This window comes from Zosterops lateralis, assembly GCF_965231275.1.
Source record: "Zosterops lateralis genome assembly, chromosome: 32".
Lineage (NCBI taxonomy): Eukaryota > Metazoa > Chordata > Aves > Passeriformes > Zosteropidae > Zosterops > Zosterops lateralis.
Window position 1 is genome coordinate 2556119 of NC_139792.1, and position 15319 is coordinate 2571437.

The following is a 15319-nucleotide window of genomic DNA, read 5'->3' on the forward strand; positions in this document are numbered from 1 at the left end:
TGGGGGGAACTGGTGGCACTTGTGACATGGGGGTGGGTGGGGGGCTGCAGAACCGGTGTGAGGGGCCGGGGGGAGCAGTGCTGGGGACACACCTGGGATGCCTCCCCCATTTTCGGGGTCCTGCCGCCCCCCAGCCCCTCATCCTTGTGGGGGTCCTGGCTCCAAGAGGCTCTCCTCGTGTCCACCCCAACCCCAGCACTCCCCACCCCCAGTTTGGGAGGGCCCTGCTCCCGTCCCCCACCACAGACACTGACACACACACATATCCGGAGCTGAGCTGTTTATTGGGGTACGGGGGGGGACCCACACATGGGGACGGAGCAGGGGGGACAGGGATGACCCCCCGTGGGGACTGAGAGGTGCAGAGACCCCTGTGGGGATGGGGATCGAGGATGTGCTGGGGGGGCCAAGCCAGGGTATTTACAAGCAGCAGCTGGGACCTGCGTGGAGGGGTCACAGAGCCCAGGGGGTCGCGGGAGGGGCCCGGGGAAATCCTCAGGGGAAGCCCAGGGGGTGTCCTGGGCTCTTGTCACTTCTGCAGCCGCTTGATGCGGGCGTCGATGTCGGCAAAGTTGTCCTCGACGATGGCCAGGTTGTCCTTCATTGTCTTCTGCACCTGGGGGTGCAGGTGGGGATGGGGTGATGAGGGGCAGGTGGGGATGGGGGCAGATGGGATGGGGTGATGGGGGCAGGTGGGGATGGGGTGATGAGGGGTGGGTGGGGATGTGGTGATGAGGGGCAGGTGAGGATGGGGTGATGAGGGGCAGGTGGGGATGGGGTGATGGAGGCAGGTGGGGATGGGGTGATGAGGGGCAGGTGGGCATGGGGTGATGAGGGGCAGGTGGGGATGGGGTGATGGGGGGTGGGTGGGGATGGGGTGATGGGGGCAGGTGAGGACCCCGGGGCCGGGAGTGAGTGGGGGGCCAGGGACACCCACCTCGGCCAAGAGCACCGCGTTGTCCTTGAGAGCCCCCGCGATCTCCTGCTGTGTCGTGTCCAGGTGCACCAGCACCTGCCCAAACTGGGTGGCTGCAGGGGGGACACACACCTGAGTGCTGTGGTGGGCAGACCCCCCCCTGCGGTGCCCCCAAGCCCCCTCGGCCCTCACCTTGCTCGTGCAGGTCCCGCAGGGTCACCAGGCGCTGCACCACGTCGGGAAGGGCACTGGCCACGGCGTCCCAGCTCTGCAGCGTCTCGTACAGCTGGTGGATCTGGGGGGCAGCAGTTGGGGGTGGTCAGCGCAGCCCGGAGGGGTTTTTTGGATCCCTCCGTGGCCTCTGGGCCCCACAGCCCATACCTTGCTCTGAGTGTCAGCGTCCTGCACCGTGGCCTTGTGCTTGGCGATCTCATTCACCTTCCCCAGGACGCTCTGGTGTGGGGGGAGAAAGAGACACCAAATCCAGCAGTGGGTCCTCAAATCCAGTAATGTCCCCCAGTTTCAGCAGTGCCCCCCAATTTTAGCAATGTCCCCCAGCTCCCCTCACCTGCAGCCGAGCCTCCACCTGGTCCAGCACAGCCATATCCAGAACATTCACCTTGGCCTGCAGCACCTGCACCGTGTCCTGGGGAGGGGGGTGCAGGTGAGGGGGGGCACAGCAGCCCCCCAAAGCGCTGAGGGCATGGGGGGGACAGGGGTCACCCCAAACCCCCCTTTGCCCCACTCACCATGAGGCTGGAGCCCTTCAGCCCCACCAGCAGTGGGTTCTGTGGGGGAAAATGGTGTCAGTCAGACAGGAGAGGGCAGATAAAGGAAGGGGTTAGCAGAGGGCCAGGAGGGAGGCAGGGCAGCCCCCCTCACCTGGGCGCTCACCTGGCTGTCAGGCTCACACCTCATGGCCGCCTCCAGCTGTGCCAGACGTTTCTCCAGCTCTGACACCTGTGAGGTTTGGGGTGAGGTGCCGGGACAGCAGTGCTCCCCTACAGGACACCCCTGTGGGGCCAGCAGCCCCCGCTCACCTTGGCAGACTGGGCAAACTGGTCCTGCTCCGGCCTCCAGTAGAGCTCGAAGGTGACAGCATCGCCGGCAGGGGCGGGGTCCCGCGCCGGGCCCTTCCCGGGTGTGGCTTTGCTGCACTTGGCCACCTCCAGCTGCTGCAGCAGCCGCCTGGGGACAGGCAGAAGGGGACAAGGTGGGCACGGGGACACGGCGGGCAGGGGACAAGGTGGGCAGGGTCCCTACCCCAGCCCCATGGGGATGCTGCCATCCTCCCCAGGGTGCTGTCCCCCACTCACTTGGCCAGGGCACCCTCGGGGTCAGCAAAGTCGACGGCGGCACTGGGGCCCAGCACCTTCTCCAGGTGGGAGCTGAGCAGCTGCTGCTTCAGCATCTCCACCTGCCTGGCCAGGGCCATGGGCGTCAGCTCCTCCTCAGCCCCCGACTCCTTCACCGAGCTCTGGGGGGACACACAGGGGCCGTGTCACCCCTGGCACACACCCTGGGACAGGTGGCAGCTCGCCTGGGGCAGGTGGCTGCTCACCTGCACACACAGGTGCTACGTCACCCCCAAGCTGTGCCCCGGGACAGGTGGGAGCTCACCTGGATCTGCTCCACGTCCCGGAGCAGCTCCTGCACCTCGTGTTGCAACCTCTGGAATCGCTGCTGCGGCGTCTCCTTGGCACCAAGACCCTCACCCAGCTGTGGGAAAAATGGGTCAGGGGGCTCATGGGGGCCAGGGGGCTCACACTGGGTCAGGGGAGCTCATGGGATGTTGGAAGAGTCACGGTGGTTCAGGGGTCTCACAGGGGCTCAGGGGGTTCACAGGTGCTGGCAGCACCTGGCACCAAGCAGGAGGAGCAGGTGAGGCCAGCAGGGACAGGTCAGAGCAGCCTGAGGGGGCACCTAAAGGGAACCTGATGGGGTCAGTGGGGCAGGGCAGGAGCAGCCCAGGAGAGTCCTGAATCCACACAGACGGGCTGCTCTGGAGCTCATCTTCATCCTCACGGACCTCCCCATCTTCATCCTCATGAAGCTCATTTTCATCCCCATGGAGCTCTTCACCCTCACCCACATGAAGTTCCTCACCACCACCCCCATGGATCTCCCCATCTTGGTGCCCACAGAGCTCCTCCTCCTGACCCGCAGCTCTAAAGCTGTGGGGTGGTTCTGGGTGGTCTCATGCCCCCTGTGGAATGTCAGGGTTTCCTGGTCATTGCCCAAATTCTGCTGTTTCCAGAGCAAACCTGAGCTGGGACAGTGTGGGGGGCAATGGAGCGGCCTGAGGGGCCACAGTGACCAGACCAGGGGACACAGATGTCACCCCTCTCCATGCACGTCATGGAGCCAGGTGTCCCTGAGTCACCTTCTCCCCTTTGACCCTGGGTGACAGAGACTGCAGCCCACCCTGAGCCCCCTGTGAGCGTCCTCTGGGCAACTGGGGAGACAGAATTTCAGAGTCAGTGAGGGGACACCTAGGAAAGGCCTGAGGATCCTGGGGGACACCCAGCTGAACATGAACCTGCCAGGATTATGCTGGGACCCCCAGATCCATCCTGGGACCCCCAGCTTCATCCAGGACTTGGTGATCAGCACTGTCCTGGGCACCCCCAGGGGTCTGTGCTCAGGACAGGGGTTCCCAGCAGGGCAGACTGGGATGGACTGGGCAGAGCCCAGCACGGTGCTGCCACGGCACTGCTGGAGCTGGCACACGGCTCCTGTGAGGAACGGCTGGGGGCTGCAGCAGGTGACCCCGGGGGTCCCATGGGACCTGTGGCACACAGGGGGGTCCCAAGTGGTGTGTAGGGAGGAGGGGGTGCCCCTTGCCCACTCACCATCTCATACTCTCCAGCCTCATAACCTGTTGTCCGTGTCCGGCCGATGCGGTCAGAGAAATCTGCAAGAGGCAGAGCTGGGTGTGACCCAGCAGAGCACGGGGGGGCTCAGCCCCCCGGGGGTCCCCTGCCCCCTCCCCAGCCTGCCCAGCCCCCCCCCGAGCGCCCCTGAGCCCCCCCAAGCCCCCCAGCTCACCCACACCCTCGGTGCCCAGGCGCTTGTCCCGGAACTTCTCGTAGGCGGCGTTGGGGTTGATGATCAGGTGCTCCACGCTGGTGCTGCTCAGCTCCTCCTGCACACGGAGCCACGTCAGGGACACGGACAGGGACAGGGACACAGCGCTCCCCAGACTGCCACCACCACCCCCAGCAAGGACAGGGATGGGGACAAGGGGGCCTCAGGGCTGCCACCACCTCCAGCACACAGCATGGGTGGAGATAGGGGGGCGCTGGCATGCTCCTCTCCAGGACACAGGCAGAGGCCCCCAGCATGGCACCCAGCAGTGATGTGGCACATCCCCAAGGGTCCAGGGTGGGGACATCGCACTCCAGACTGGCCTGGCCCAGTGGGGAGTTACCCCCAAGAATCCAGAGTGGGGACACTGGACTCCTGGCCCAGTGTGGGGACAGCAGACTCCAGCTTGGCCCAGCGTGGTGACATTGGACCCTGGTCTGGCCCAGCCCAGCAGGCAGGGGAGCCCCAAGGGCCATGTCGGGACTTTGGACCCCTGGCCTGGCCTGGCCCAGCTCTGGGACCCCAAAGGTTCAGCCTACCCCAAACCGTGGAACATTCCAGCAGCCCCTGGCCAGGAGCATCGCTGGACCCTCCAGGGTGACCCCTGTCCCCGTGGGACTGTCACTGTCCCCCAGCTGTGTTTTGGCAGGACAACCTCTTCCCCAGGGTGACCCCTGGCCCTCTGGGGTTGTCACTGCCCTCTGGCTGCCTTTCAGGCTGATGTCCTCCAGGGGGGCAGTGGGATAGGGCACCCCCAGACCAAGGGGCCGTGCCCTGTGCCAGGCAGGGTGGGCACAGACGGTGTGTCCGGGCTCCCCTCGCCCCTGCTGCCATCAAGGGGGTCCCCGGCTCAGCAGGGCTCTGGGGGGGACCTGAAGGACCCCCATGTGGGCCCCCTGCAGCCCCTCCCGGCCCTGGCCCGGGTGGTCTCAGGGAGCCCTGGCCTGCTGCGGGCAGTGAGAGCGGCGGGAGCAGCGCTGGCAGTGTTAGGGGGCTGCGGTGGGTGGCAGCGGGTGACAGTGGCTGAGGGACAGTGACAGTGGCTGGGAGACGGGCGCTTACCAGCTCCTGGCGTTTCCCAGAGGTGAGAAAGTCAGAGCAAGGTTAGAGAGGGGAGAGAGAGACAAAATCCGCGTTAGAAGGTCCGGCCCGCGCCTGCCGCCCCCCGACGGCTGGGGACCCCTGCGGGACAGGGAACCCCATGGGATGGGGACCCCCACAGGATGAGGGGCAGTGGGACACACCCCTGGGGATGGGGGCAGCAGGGCCATGCCCTGGAGAGGAGCAGGATGTGGCCAGAGTTTTGAGGATCACCCCATAACTCCCTCCAGGAGCTCCAGCTCTTCCCCAGGGGGGAATATGAGTGGAGCCAGGGGCTCCCCCACGGGACCCCACACTCGGTAGGACCCCAGGGTCCCTGGGAGCCTGGGGGGCTCTGAATGGCTACAAGCTGCCCCAGCCCAGCACCTGCCCCATGCAATGCTGGCAGCGGTGAGGGGGCTCAGCATGCCCCCCCCATGCCCAGGCAGTGTCCCCAGGGCAATGAGACCCAGCCCGGGGGTCCTGGGGGGTCCCAAGGCCAGGTGGGCAGTGCAGGGAGCAGGCAGAGGATGCAGACGGCAAGGCAGAGTGGGGGGGTCAGCACAGGGTACCCCAAAACCCCCAGCACAGCAGGGGACCCCTGAGGGGACAGCACTGGGACCCCCATGCACATGCAGCAGTGCCCCCCCATGCACCCCAAAGCAGGGCCGAGCTTACTTGTGCAAACTGAGTCCAGGCCAGGCGGGAGCGGGGGGGAAGCAGGGGGGAGCCCTGGTCAGTTTGGGGGGCTCCCCGAGGGCGAGGAAGGACCCCTCAACACCCCAGAGCTAGTAAAGGGCTCCCGAGGCAGGGGGGGCTTAGGACCCCCCCATCCCTCACCTCCCCCCACAGTAGTAGCCACACGTCACCTCACGACTCTGGGTCCGCTTTAGGCTCAAACCCCTGTTTCAGCCCTTCCTGCTGCCCTGGCTCTCACAGGGGTGGGTCTCTTTGCCTCCTCAGGATTTGGGGGTACCTGGTGGGCCCCTGCTCCACGACAGGGACCTGTGCCAATCTCCTGGACCCCATAAACACCAATGGCACTGATTGTAGAGGGTGGCTGCACCCCCTGCCCCCCCAAGGCCTGGCACCCCCTCACTGGCTCAGGGGGCACCAAGTCACCCCTTGGGATGTGACCCCTGAACTCCCATTGTCCTCCTCAGCACATCTGGAGGTCACCCCACACCCCCGGGGGTCCTTTCTGCTGTGTGGCCCCAAGGACAGACCCCTGTGTGCCCCCAGCATTGAGGGTCCCTCACGCCCCTTGAGGACAGAATCCAGTGTCACCCCCCGGGCCCTGGGGGTCCTTCAGGGGTCCTTGATGATGGAGCTCCGTGTCACTCCACACTCTGGGGGCCCCTTGAGCCCCACAAGGATGGACCCCCACCATCACTCCACACTCAAGTCTCTGTGCAGCCACCCCCAAGAACGGCCTTAGCCCGGGCCTGGGGACCCCCCACTATTCAGAGCAGGTTTAGGGGGTCCCCCTTGTTCTCCTCGGGGTGAGGTTGGGGAACTGACAGCTCCCTTCCTCTTGGGGACAAGGACAGCAAGGACAGGAACACCCAGCCTGTGTGGGGGAGGCTGAATCTGGCTCTCCCCTTCCTGCCTCCCAAAGCACGGGCAGGGTGCCACAGGGGGGCTACGTGCACTGTAGGGGACATTGTCACCGTGGTGGGGGGGTACATGTCACTGTGGGGCACCCTGGGACTGTGGGGGAACACTGTCACTGTGGGGGTGATGTGTCACTGTGGGGGGACATTGCCCCCATGGGGTGATGTGTCACTGTGGGGAGATATTGTCCCCATGGGGTGATGTGTCACTGTGGGGGGACACTGTCACTGTGGGGCACACTGGGGCTATGGGGGAACACTGTCACTGTGAGGGTGACGTGTCACCATGGAGGGACGCTGTCCCCATGGGGTGATGTGTCACTGTGGGGGGACACTGTCCCCATGGGGTGATACGTCACTGTGCGGGATGTGGTGCTGCTGGGTGCGTGAGGTGTGGGAGCTGGTTCCCTGCCATGGTGCAGGTCCTGGGGGGTCCTGGGGGGTCCCGGGGGTCCGGTCCAGCTGCTGCTCCCCCCACCAGCCCGGCCTTACCGCCTCAAACTCGGCCTGGTCGTCCTCGGGCAGGTCACTGGTCTCGTACACGTCGGGTTCGTTCCGGGCCTGTGGCACCGGGGGCTGTGCTGAGACCCCCACCCAGCCCTGACCCCTCAGCAGCCCCCACACCTCATCCCCATGGACATCTCCAATGTGCCACCTCTCCCTCTGGACACCCCAATGTCCCCACACTCCCTGGTGACTGCCCTCATTTCCCCAACAGCCTTTCAAACACCCCAATGTCCCCCCGACACCCCGATCACTGCCCCTGTGCCCTGACCTCCCCCGGCTCTGTGTCCCAGTGCCCACAGTCACGCCAAACATCCCGGGGTGCTCCCACCTCCCCAGGGATCCGTGTTCTCCCCACAGCCAGACCCACAGACAGGCCCTCCCTGGCACCTCCTTGGCATCCCAAGCCGCCTTCCCAGCCCCAGCTCCCTCCCATTCCTACAGACACCCCAAATGTTGCCAACTCCCACAACCCCCTGACCCCTCAGAAGCCTCAGCTCACCCACAGATTTTCTCAGAGGCCTGCAAACCCTCAGATGCTCCAAATCCCCCTTGTTCCCAGACCCTGTCAGTCATTCCAATCTCACACCCCCAAATTTACTTGATCCCCTCAGCCACCCCGACCCCCTCAGACCCTCCCAATGCCTTCGGACCTCCCCTCAGCTTCCTCCACCTCAGGACCCCTGACCCCCCATTTCTGTAACTCTCCCCCCTGGCTCCCAACCCCCTCAGATCCCCCCCGATCCCCTCGGACCTCCCCAAACTCTTCGGACCCCTCCAGCGCCCGCCAGTGCCCACAGACCCCTAAATTCCTGCAGGTTCCCCCGGATCCTCTCACCATCCTGAGACATCCCTGCAGCACCCTCAGATCCCCCTGACCCGCTCTGACTCCTCTCAGAGCCGCCCTTCTCCGACCTCCTCAGCCCCTCCACATCCCGCTGGTGCCCCCACTGTTCCGAGAGCCCCCGGCCCCCTCACACAGCCCAGATCCCCGCAGTTCCCTCTTTCTCTCCCAGGGCCCTTATCCCGCTTGACCCCCCTGATCTCCTCGGACCCCTCAGATCCCCCCAGTGCTCCCTGATCCCCTGAGACCCCCCCGATCCTCCCTGATCCCCCAATCCCCTCAGGACCCCCAGGCCTCTGATCCCCTCAGACCCCTCAGATCCTCCCTGATCCCCCCGGCCCTACCAACCTCTCAGGACCCCCAGGCCCCTGATCCCCTCAGATCCTCCCTGATTCCCCAGGCCCTCTCGATCCCCTCAGACCCCTCAGGACCGCCAGGCCCCTGATGCCCTCAGACCCTTCAGATCCTCCCTGATCACCCCGGCCCTACCAACCCCTCAGGACGTCCAGGCCCCTGCTCTCCTCAGACCTCCCTGATCCCGCAGGCCCTCCCGATCCCCTCAGACCTCTCAGGACCACCCCCGACCCTCCCTGATGCCCCTGATCCTCCCGATCCCCTCAGACGCCTCAGGACCCCCAGGCCCCTGATGCCCTCAGACCCCCCGAAGCCTCCTACACCCCCTCAGACCCCCGGCTCCTCCCCGGCCCGGCCCCTGACTCACGATGCCGGGCAGGTCGGCGTACTTGGGGTCGGCCATGGCGGGGGCGGTACCGGGGGGTCGGTAATGAGGGGGTCGGTAATGAGGGGGGTCGGTTTTGGGGGGTACGGTGCCGGGGGGGTCCCGGAATGGCCGCGCAGGGCCGGGGCGGGGCGGATCTCGCGAGAGCGGCGCGGGGCGGGGCCAGAGGCGAGAGCGCAGGGGCGGGGCAGGGGGCGGGGCCTGGCGGGGCCGGGGGGCGGGGCCTGAGCGGGCAGACGGGGCGGGGGCGGGACTGGGGGGACAATGGGGTGGCACAGGGGACACGGGGACATGGGGGGACAATGGGGTGGCACAGGGGACACAGGGACACGGGGGGACAATGGGGTGGCACAGGGGACACAGGGACACGGGGGGTCAATGGGGTGGCACAGGGGACACGGGGACACGGGGGGACAATGGGGTGGCACATGGGACACGGGGGGACAGTGGGGTGGCACAGGGGACACGGGGGGACACTGGCGTGGCACAGGGCACACGGGGACACGGGGGGCCAATGGGGTGGCACATGGGACACGGGGACACGGGGGGCCACGGCGGGGACAGGGGGGATATACCGGGGGCAGACACGCGGATACACGCGGGGAGGGAACGGGGGGACACACAGGGGGCGGTGACACCGAGGGCAGGGCGACACCGAGGGGGACACACGGGTGGGGGCACACGGGGACACGCACGGGAGCGCGCACGGGGGGCACAGGGGGAGGTGAACACGAAGACAGCCAGGGAGGGTCACACGGGGAGCACACGGGGAACGCGGGGTTCAGATGTGGAGACACACGGAGGGGACACGGCGGGACACACGGAGGCACACAGGAGAGGCACAGGGGCACACAGTGGGAGCACGCCCGGGGGACACACGGGAGGACACATGAGGGGCACACAGGGGGAGCACAGGGACGGGAGGACACAGTGGGGACACCGGGGGACACCCGGAGCGGACTCACGGGTGGGGGCACACACAGGTCAGATGGCACTGGGGGGCACCCATGGGGGCTGCCCCGGGCTGCGTCCCATGGGGGGGCTGCACTTCCCACCCGCGGGAGACCCCCGGGGTCAGCTCCAGACTCCCTCCCGGCGTATTTTGGGGGTCACACGGAGGGGCGGGGGACCTCCGTGCAGGACAGAGTCTCCAGTGTGCCGGGGTGGGGGGGGTGAATGAGTCAGGACCGCTGCCTTCCCGCGGGGGGGTTTGTAAACTGATCAGGGAGGCCGGGGGGGGCTGGCCCTGAGCCGACCCCCTCCCCAGCCGCGCCAGGGTCCCGTCCTCCCAACCCCGTCCCGCTCTCCCCGCCGTGAATCAGCACTTTGGGGGGGCCCATTCCCAGGGCTGCGCCCCCCCTCCAGTTCCGTCCACCTTAAGAGCCGCGGGCGGCTCCACCTTAAGGCGGGGGAGGGGGCGCGGGGGGGGCGGCCCCCCCACCCCCCGGTCCCGGGGCTGCAGTGGCGACAGCAGCGGTCACAGGAGCGGCGACAGCGGCAGCTGCGGAGCGTCAGCCCCGCCCGGCGCCGCCTCCCGCATCCTGCAGCCCGCAACCTGCATCCCTGAGCAGCATCCTGCGTCCCGCAGCGCGGGCAGCATCCTGCATCCCTGGGCACCTCCCCGCACCGCTGGGCACCACCCTGCAGTGCCGAGCAGCATCCTGCATCCCGGGCAGCATCCCGAGCCCTTGGGTACCACCCGGCGTCTCTGAGCAACATCCTGCATCCCTGGGTACCGCCCGGGCAGCATCCTGCATCCCTGAGCAGCATCCTGCATCCCTGAGCAGCATCCTGCGCCCTCGGGTACCGCTCGGCATCCCCGCTCGGTACCGCCTGACCCTTGGGCTGTGAGCAGCACCCCGGGTGACATCCCCGCCCCCCAGCACCAGCCGCCCCCTTGGCCCCCCCTCTCGACGCCCCCCGACCCCCGCCATGGCCGAGCCCAGCTCCGAGTGCAGCAATCAAGGTCCTGTGCCGGTTCCGGCCCCTCAACCAGGCCGAGATCCTGCGGGGGGACAAGTTCCTGCCCGTGTTCCAGGGGGATGACAGCGTCGTGGTCGGGGTGAGTCAGTGCGGGGGGCGCGGGGACCCCCGAGATGCGGGCGGGGCGGGGGGGGTGGTGGGGGGGGTTGCGGTATCCCCAGTTTGGGGGGTAACTGTCCGGAGCGGGGGCGCTGTCAGCTGGGGGGCAGAACCTGTTTTGGGGGGAGGGAAGAGGTCCTGGGTGTGGCCGCTGCCCCCCGGGACTCTCCCCATGCCCCCCCAACCCTCCTCCCCCCCATTTCCGAGGCTGCCGGCACTCCCAGTTTGCCCAGTGCCGGGGGGGGGGGGGCTGTGTTTACAATGAGCGGACACGCCCTGACCCCCGGGGGGGGGCGCGATAGGCCCCCAGATCAGCGGCGGGGGAGGGGGTGCCGCAGATCGCCCCCCTCCCCCTCGCGCTGCGGCCCTGCCCTTTGTTGTGGGGCTCATCCGGGGGACGGCTGAGGCCCCCAAAATATCGCCCCTCCATAGCGCCCCCCCCTTGGCCGCGGGGCTGTTCCCCGGGGGGACAACGGGGTGTGGGTGCGGGGGGGGGGGTCCGTGGATGGATGGGGGGGGGGAAGGGGAGGGGGCTATGGATGGCGGGGGTCCATGGATGCTGAGGGGGGGGCTGTTGATGTTTGGGGGGGGGGGTCTGTGATGGGGGTCCGTGGATGTGGAGGGGTCCCTCGATGGGGGGTCGGTGGATGCTGAGGGGTTCCGTGGATGTGGGGGCTCCGTGGATGCCGGGAGGGTCTGTGGATATGGAGGGTCTGTGGATGCCGGGGGGGCTCTGTGGATGTGGGGGGGGGGGTCTGTGGATGTGGAGGGGGTCTGTGGATGTGGGGGCTCCGTGGATGTGGGGGTGTCTGTGGATGTGGGGGCTCCGTGGATGTGGGGGCTCAGTGGATGTGGGGGTCTGTGGATGTGGGGGCTCAGTGGATGTGGGGGCTCTCTGGCCGGGGGCTGTCGCGGTGCGGCTGTACCGGCGCAATGCGGGGGGAAGGAGGGTTGCGGGTGCGGGGGGCGCTGCAGGGGGGGCGTTGCGGGTTGGGGGTGCGGGTTGGGGCTGGGGGGCGCTGGGATGGCGGCGATGCGGGGGCACTGTAGGATGGGGGGGGGGCCGGATAGGCTGCGTGACCGGCGGCGGGCGGGGCCGCGGGGCTGCGGCGGCTGCGGGGCGCCGGGGGGGCCGGGGAGAGCGGGGGCGCGGGCTGTTGTCCCCGACTGTCCCCGTGTCCCCGGGCCCGTGTGTCCCCCTGTCCGTGTGTCCCCCTGTCCGTGTGTCCCCATCTCCGTGTGACCCCCCGTCCGTGTGTCCCCGGCTCAGCACCGGGGCCTGGACAGCTCCCGGCGAGGGGTGGAGGGGCACAGAGGGGCTGGGGGAGTCTCTGGGGGTCTCTGGGGAGCTGGGGGTGTCTGGGAGGTGGTCCTTGGGGATTTATGGGGGTCCACGGGGGTCTGTAGGGGGATGAGGGCTCGGTGGGGATGGATGAGGTCTCGGGGGTGGAAGGGCTGAGGGATTTGTGGGGGTCTGTGGGGTCCACACGGGGACTGGGAGGTTTGTGGGGGTGTATGGGGGTCTATAGGGGTCTGTAGGGAGCTGAGGGGTCTTCTCAACCACAGGTTTTATGGGGGCTCTGAGAGTCCACAGGAGGCTGCGGGGGTCTGTGGGGCAGCTAAGGGGTCTGAGGGGCTCTGGGGGAGGCTGCAGGGGTCTCTGGGGGTCTGTAGGGTGGCTGAGGTCCCTGTAGGGGTCTGTGGGATCCATGGAAGGGTGGGGGGCTATGGTTGTCTATATGGAGGCTGAGGGGTCTGTGGGGGTCTATGGGGGTCTATGGGGGATTGGGTGCCTATGGGGGTCTTTGGGGGAACTGAGTGTTCTGTGGTGGTGCATGGGGGGCTGGAGGGACGCTGAGGAGGCTGAAGGGGCCTTGGGGGCTCAGGGGTCTCTGGGGATCCATGGGGATCCATGGGGATGTCTGGAGAGTTCTGTGGGTCTGTGAGAGGCTGTGGAGAGTGGGGTCTGTGTGGATACTGGGGGGCCTGGGGTGTGTGGGGGCTGGGTCTGTGAATGGGGGGTGTCAGTGGGGTTCAGGATGGGTATAAGGGACACAGAGTGTGAGAGGCCCTACAACCCCCACCTCCCTTACTGGGACTCACTGGACCTGACTGGACCCTGCCAGTGGAGCCCTGAGCCTGTCACAGCCCCCTGGCACCTTGGGGGGTCTCCCTGGCTGGTGACCCCCCCGTATGTGTCCCCTTGTGTCCCCCCAGGGCAAACCCTACGTCTTCGACCGCGTGTTCCCCCCGAACACCACCCAGGAGCAGGTGTACCATGCCTGTGCCATGCAGATCGTCAAGGGTGAGGGACCCCCGGGGACAGTCTGGGGACAGCCTGGGCCTGGGGACAGCCTGGAGATAGACTGGGGACAGCCCGGGGACAGACTGGGGACAGACTGGGGACAGCCTGGGGATAGCCTGGGCACAGCCTGGGCACAGCCCGGGCCTGGGGACACCCAGGGGACAGCCTGGGGACACCAGGCAGCTCTGGGCAGGGGGGCCTTAGGGATGTCCAGAAGGCCTTGGGGGCTCTGCAGGACTTTCAGGGCTCTCACTGAAATCCTCGGGGCTCTGGGGTGTCCTTTGGAGGGTCACTGCAGTCCCCAAGATTTTTGGGGTGTCTGGGAGGTCCTTTGGGGTGTCTTGGGGGCCTCAGGCATGCCGGAGGGGCTCAGAGGTGATCTCAGGTACCTGGGAGGGTCAGGAACACTTGGGATTCCCAGAGGGGTCACTTGGGGTTTCGGGTGGTCTGTGATGCCCCTGGGGGTCCTGGGGTGCGTTTGGGGGTCCCGGGGGGGCCCCATACCCATCTCCCCCCCTCCAGATGTGCTGGCCGGGTACAATGGGACCATCTTCGCCTACGGGCAGACGTCATCGGGCAAGACCCACACCATGGAGGTGAGGGGGCTCTGGGGGCTCTGAGGGGGCTCGGGGGGCATTGGGTGTGCCCGGGGTGTTTACTGCCCCCCACCCCGCAGGGGAAGCTGCACGACCCCCAGCAGATGGGCATCATCCCCCGCATTGCCCGCGACATCTTCAACCACATCTACTCCATGGACGAGAACTTGGAGTTCCACATCAAGGTGGGCACTGGGAGCACTGGGAGCACTGGGAGGAACTCGGGGGGAGCACTGGGAGGGCCTGGGCTGACACCCAACCCCCCCGACACCCCATCCCCTCCCCACAGGTGTCTTACTTTGAAATTTACCTGGACAAAATCCGGGACCTGCTGGACAGTGAGTGGGGTGGCACAGGGGGATCCTGGTGGGGACTGGGATGGGGGCACTGGGAAGCACTGGGAAGCACTGGGGGTCACTGGGAAGCTCTTGGGGGCAAACTGAGGAGCATTGGATGGGGCCTGGGAACTACTGGAAGGTTACTGGGAAGAACTGGAAGTCAATGGAAGGGGATGGGGGAGTGCTGTGAGGAGCTAGATGGTTACTGGGAGGCACTGGATGGTTACTGGGAAGCACTGGGGGTCAGTGGCAGGGTACAATGGAGCACTGGGAAGCACTGGGTGGTTATTGGGAGGCACTGGGGGTCAGTGGCAGGGTACAGTGGAGCGCTAGAAGGTACTGGATGTGTACTGGGAGGTACTGGATGTGTACTGGGAAGTACTGGATAGTACTGGGAGGCACTGGATGGTTACTGGGAAGAAACTGGATGGTTACTGGGAAGCACTGGGGGTCAGTGGCAGGGTACAGTGGAGCACTGGGAGGCACTGGGAGCTCCTCGGGCATTTTGGGAGGCCACACCCCTCCCACCCTCCTGTCCCCCCCAGTGACCAAGACCAACCTGTCGGTGCACGAGGACAAGAACCGTGTCCCCTATGTCAAGGTGAGGGGCAGAGGAGGGTCCCGGGGAGGGCATTGCTGTGGGGGTGGGTTTGGGCTCCCCCTGAGCCCCCCATGGCCATTCCCCCCCCAGGGCTGCACCGAGCGCTTCGTGTCCAGCCCCGAGGAGATCCTGGATGTCATCGACGAGGGGAAATCCAACCGGCACGTGGCTGTCACCAGTGAGAGACACGGGGACACGGGGGACTTGGGGGACATGGGGGGACACAGGGACATGGGGGACATGAGGGGTGGAGCTGGGACATCCAGCTGGTGCATGGCTGTCACCAGTGAGGGACACGGGGACACAGGGGGACATGGGGGACATGGGGGACACAGTGAGTGGAGCTGGGACATCCAACTGGTGCATGGCTGTCACCAGTGAGGGACACAGGGACATGGGGGACATGGGAGGTGGAGCTGGGACTTCCACTGGGCATGGCTGTCACCAGTGAGGGACATGAGGGGACATGGGGGGCTGGGTGGTGATGGGGGTTGGGGACAGGTTGCTGGGGGTCCCTGGGGCTCTCCAGGGGTCCACAGGGTGCTGTAGGGCTGATTCAGGGTCCTTGGGGATCAGGGCGTCCTTGAGCACTCTTGGGGGACACCGCGGGTTCT

The 15319-nt window shown here is 66.9% G+C and overlaps 2 protein-coding genes across 2 annotated transcripts in view; one reads left to right on the forward strand and one right to left on the reverse strand.

Annotated features, from left to right (window-relative positions):
• Nucleotides 1-269: 269 nt before the first annotated feature.
• DCTN2 (dynactin subunit 2) lies at nucleotides 270-8858 on the reverse strand. The gene is made up of 14 exons (XM_083880909.1): nucleotides 8766-8858; nucleotides 7189-7257; nucleotides 3965-4061; nucleotides 3769-3830; nucleotides 2537-2635; nucleotides 2233-2393; nucleotides 1957-2104; nucleotides 1811-1876; nucleotides 1666-1704; nucleotides 1485-1562; nucleotides 1298-1369; nucleotides 1109-1211; nucleotides 938-1029; nucleotides 270-616 (listed from the first exon to the last, which is right to left on the reverse strand). The coding sequence occupies exons 1-14, from the start codon at nucleotides 8799-8801 to the stop codon at nucleotides 530-532; spliced, it is 1209 nt and encodes a 402-aa protein (XP_083737035.1). The 5' UTR covers nucleotides 8802-8858; the 3' UTR covers nucleotides 270-529.
• A 1857-nt stretch (nucleotides 8859-10715) lies between these two features.
• The window catches only part of KIF5A (kinesin family member 5A), a gene marked incomplete at its 5' end in the record, with an annotated part of 16868 nt that continues 12264 nt past the window's right edge, over nucleotides 10716-15319 (forward strand). Inside the window, 8 exon segments of the mRNA XM_083881010.1 lie at nucleotides 10716-10742; nucleotides 10744-10845; nucleotides 13083-13170; nucleotides 13693-13766; nucleotides 13847-13951; nucleotides 14056-14104; nucleotides 14650-14705; nucleotides 14796-14883. Coding sequence (XP_083737136.1) covers nucleotides 10716-10742; nucleotides 10744-10845; nucleotides 13083-13170; nucleotides 13693-13766; nucleotides 13847-13951; nucleotides 14056-14104; nucleotides 14650-14705; nucleotides 14796-14883 — 589 coding nt within the window.

What these genes read in the sequence shown, in the direction of transcription:
- DCTN2 (XM_083880909.1), bottom strand. Translation starts at nt 8,801, where the DNA reads ATGGCCGACCCCAAGTACGCCGACCTGCCCGGCATC. An exon ending in TGAAGGGCTCCAGCCTCATG is followed by an intron (nt 1,563 to 1,665) that starts GTGAGTGGGGCA and finishes CCCCCTCCCCAG; the next exon opens with GACACGGTGCAGGTGCTGCA. An exon ending in ACGCGGTGCTCTTGGCCGAG is followed by an intron (nt 617 to 937) that starts GTGGGTGTCCCT and finishes CTGCACCCCCAG; the next exon opens with GTGCAGAAGACAATGAAGGA.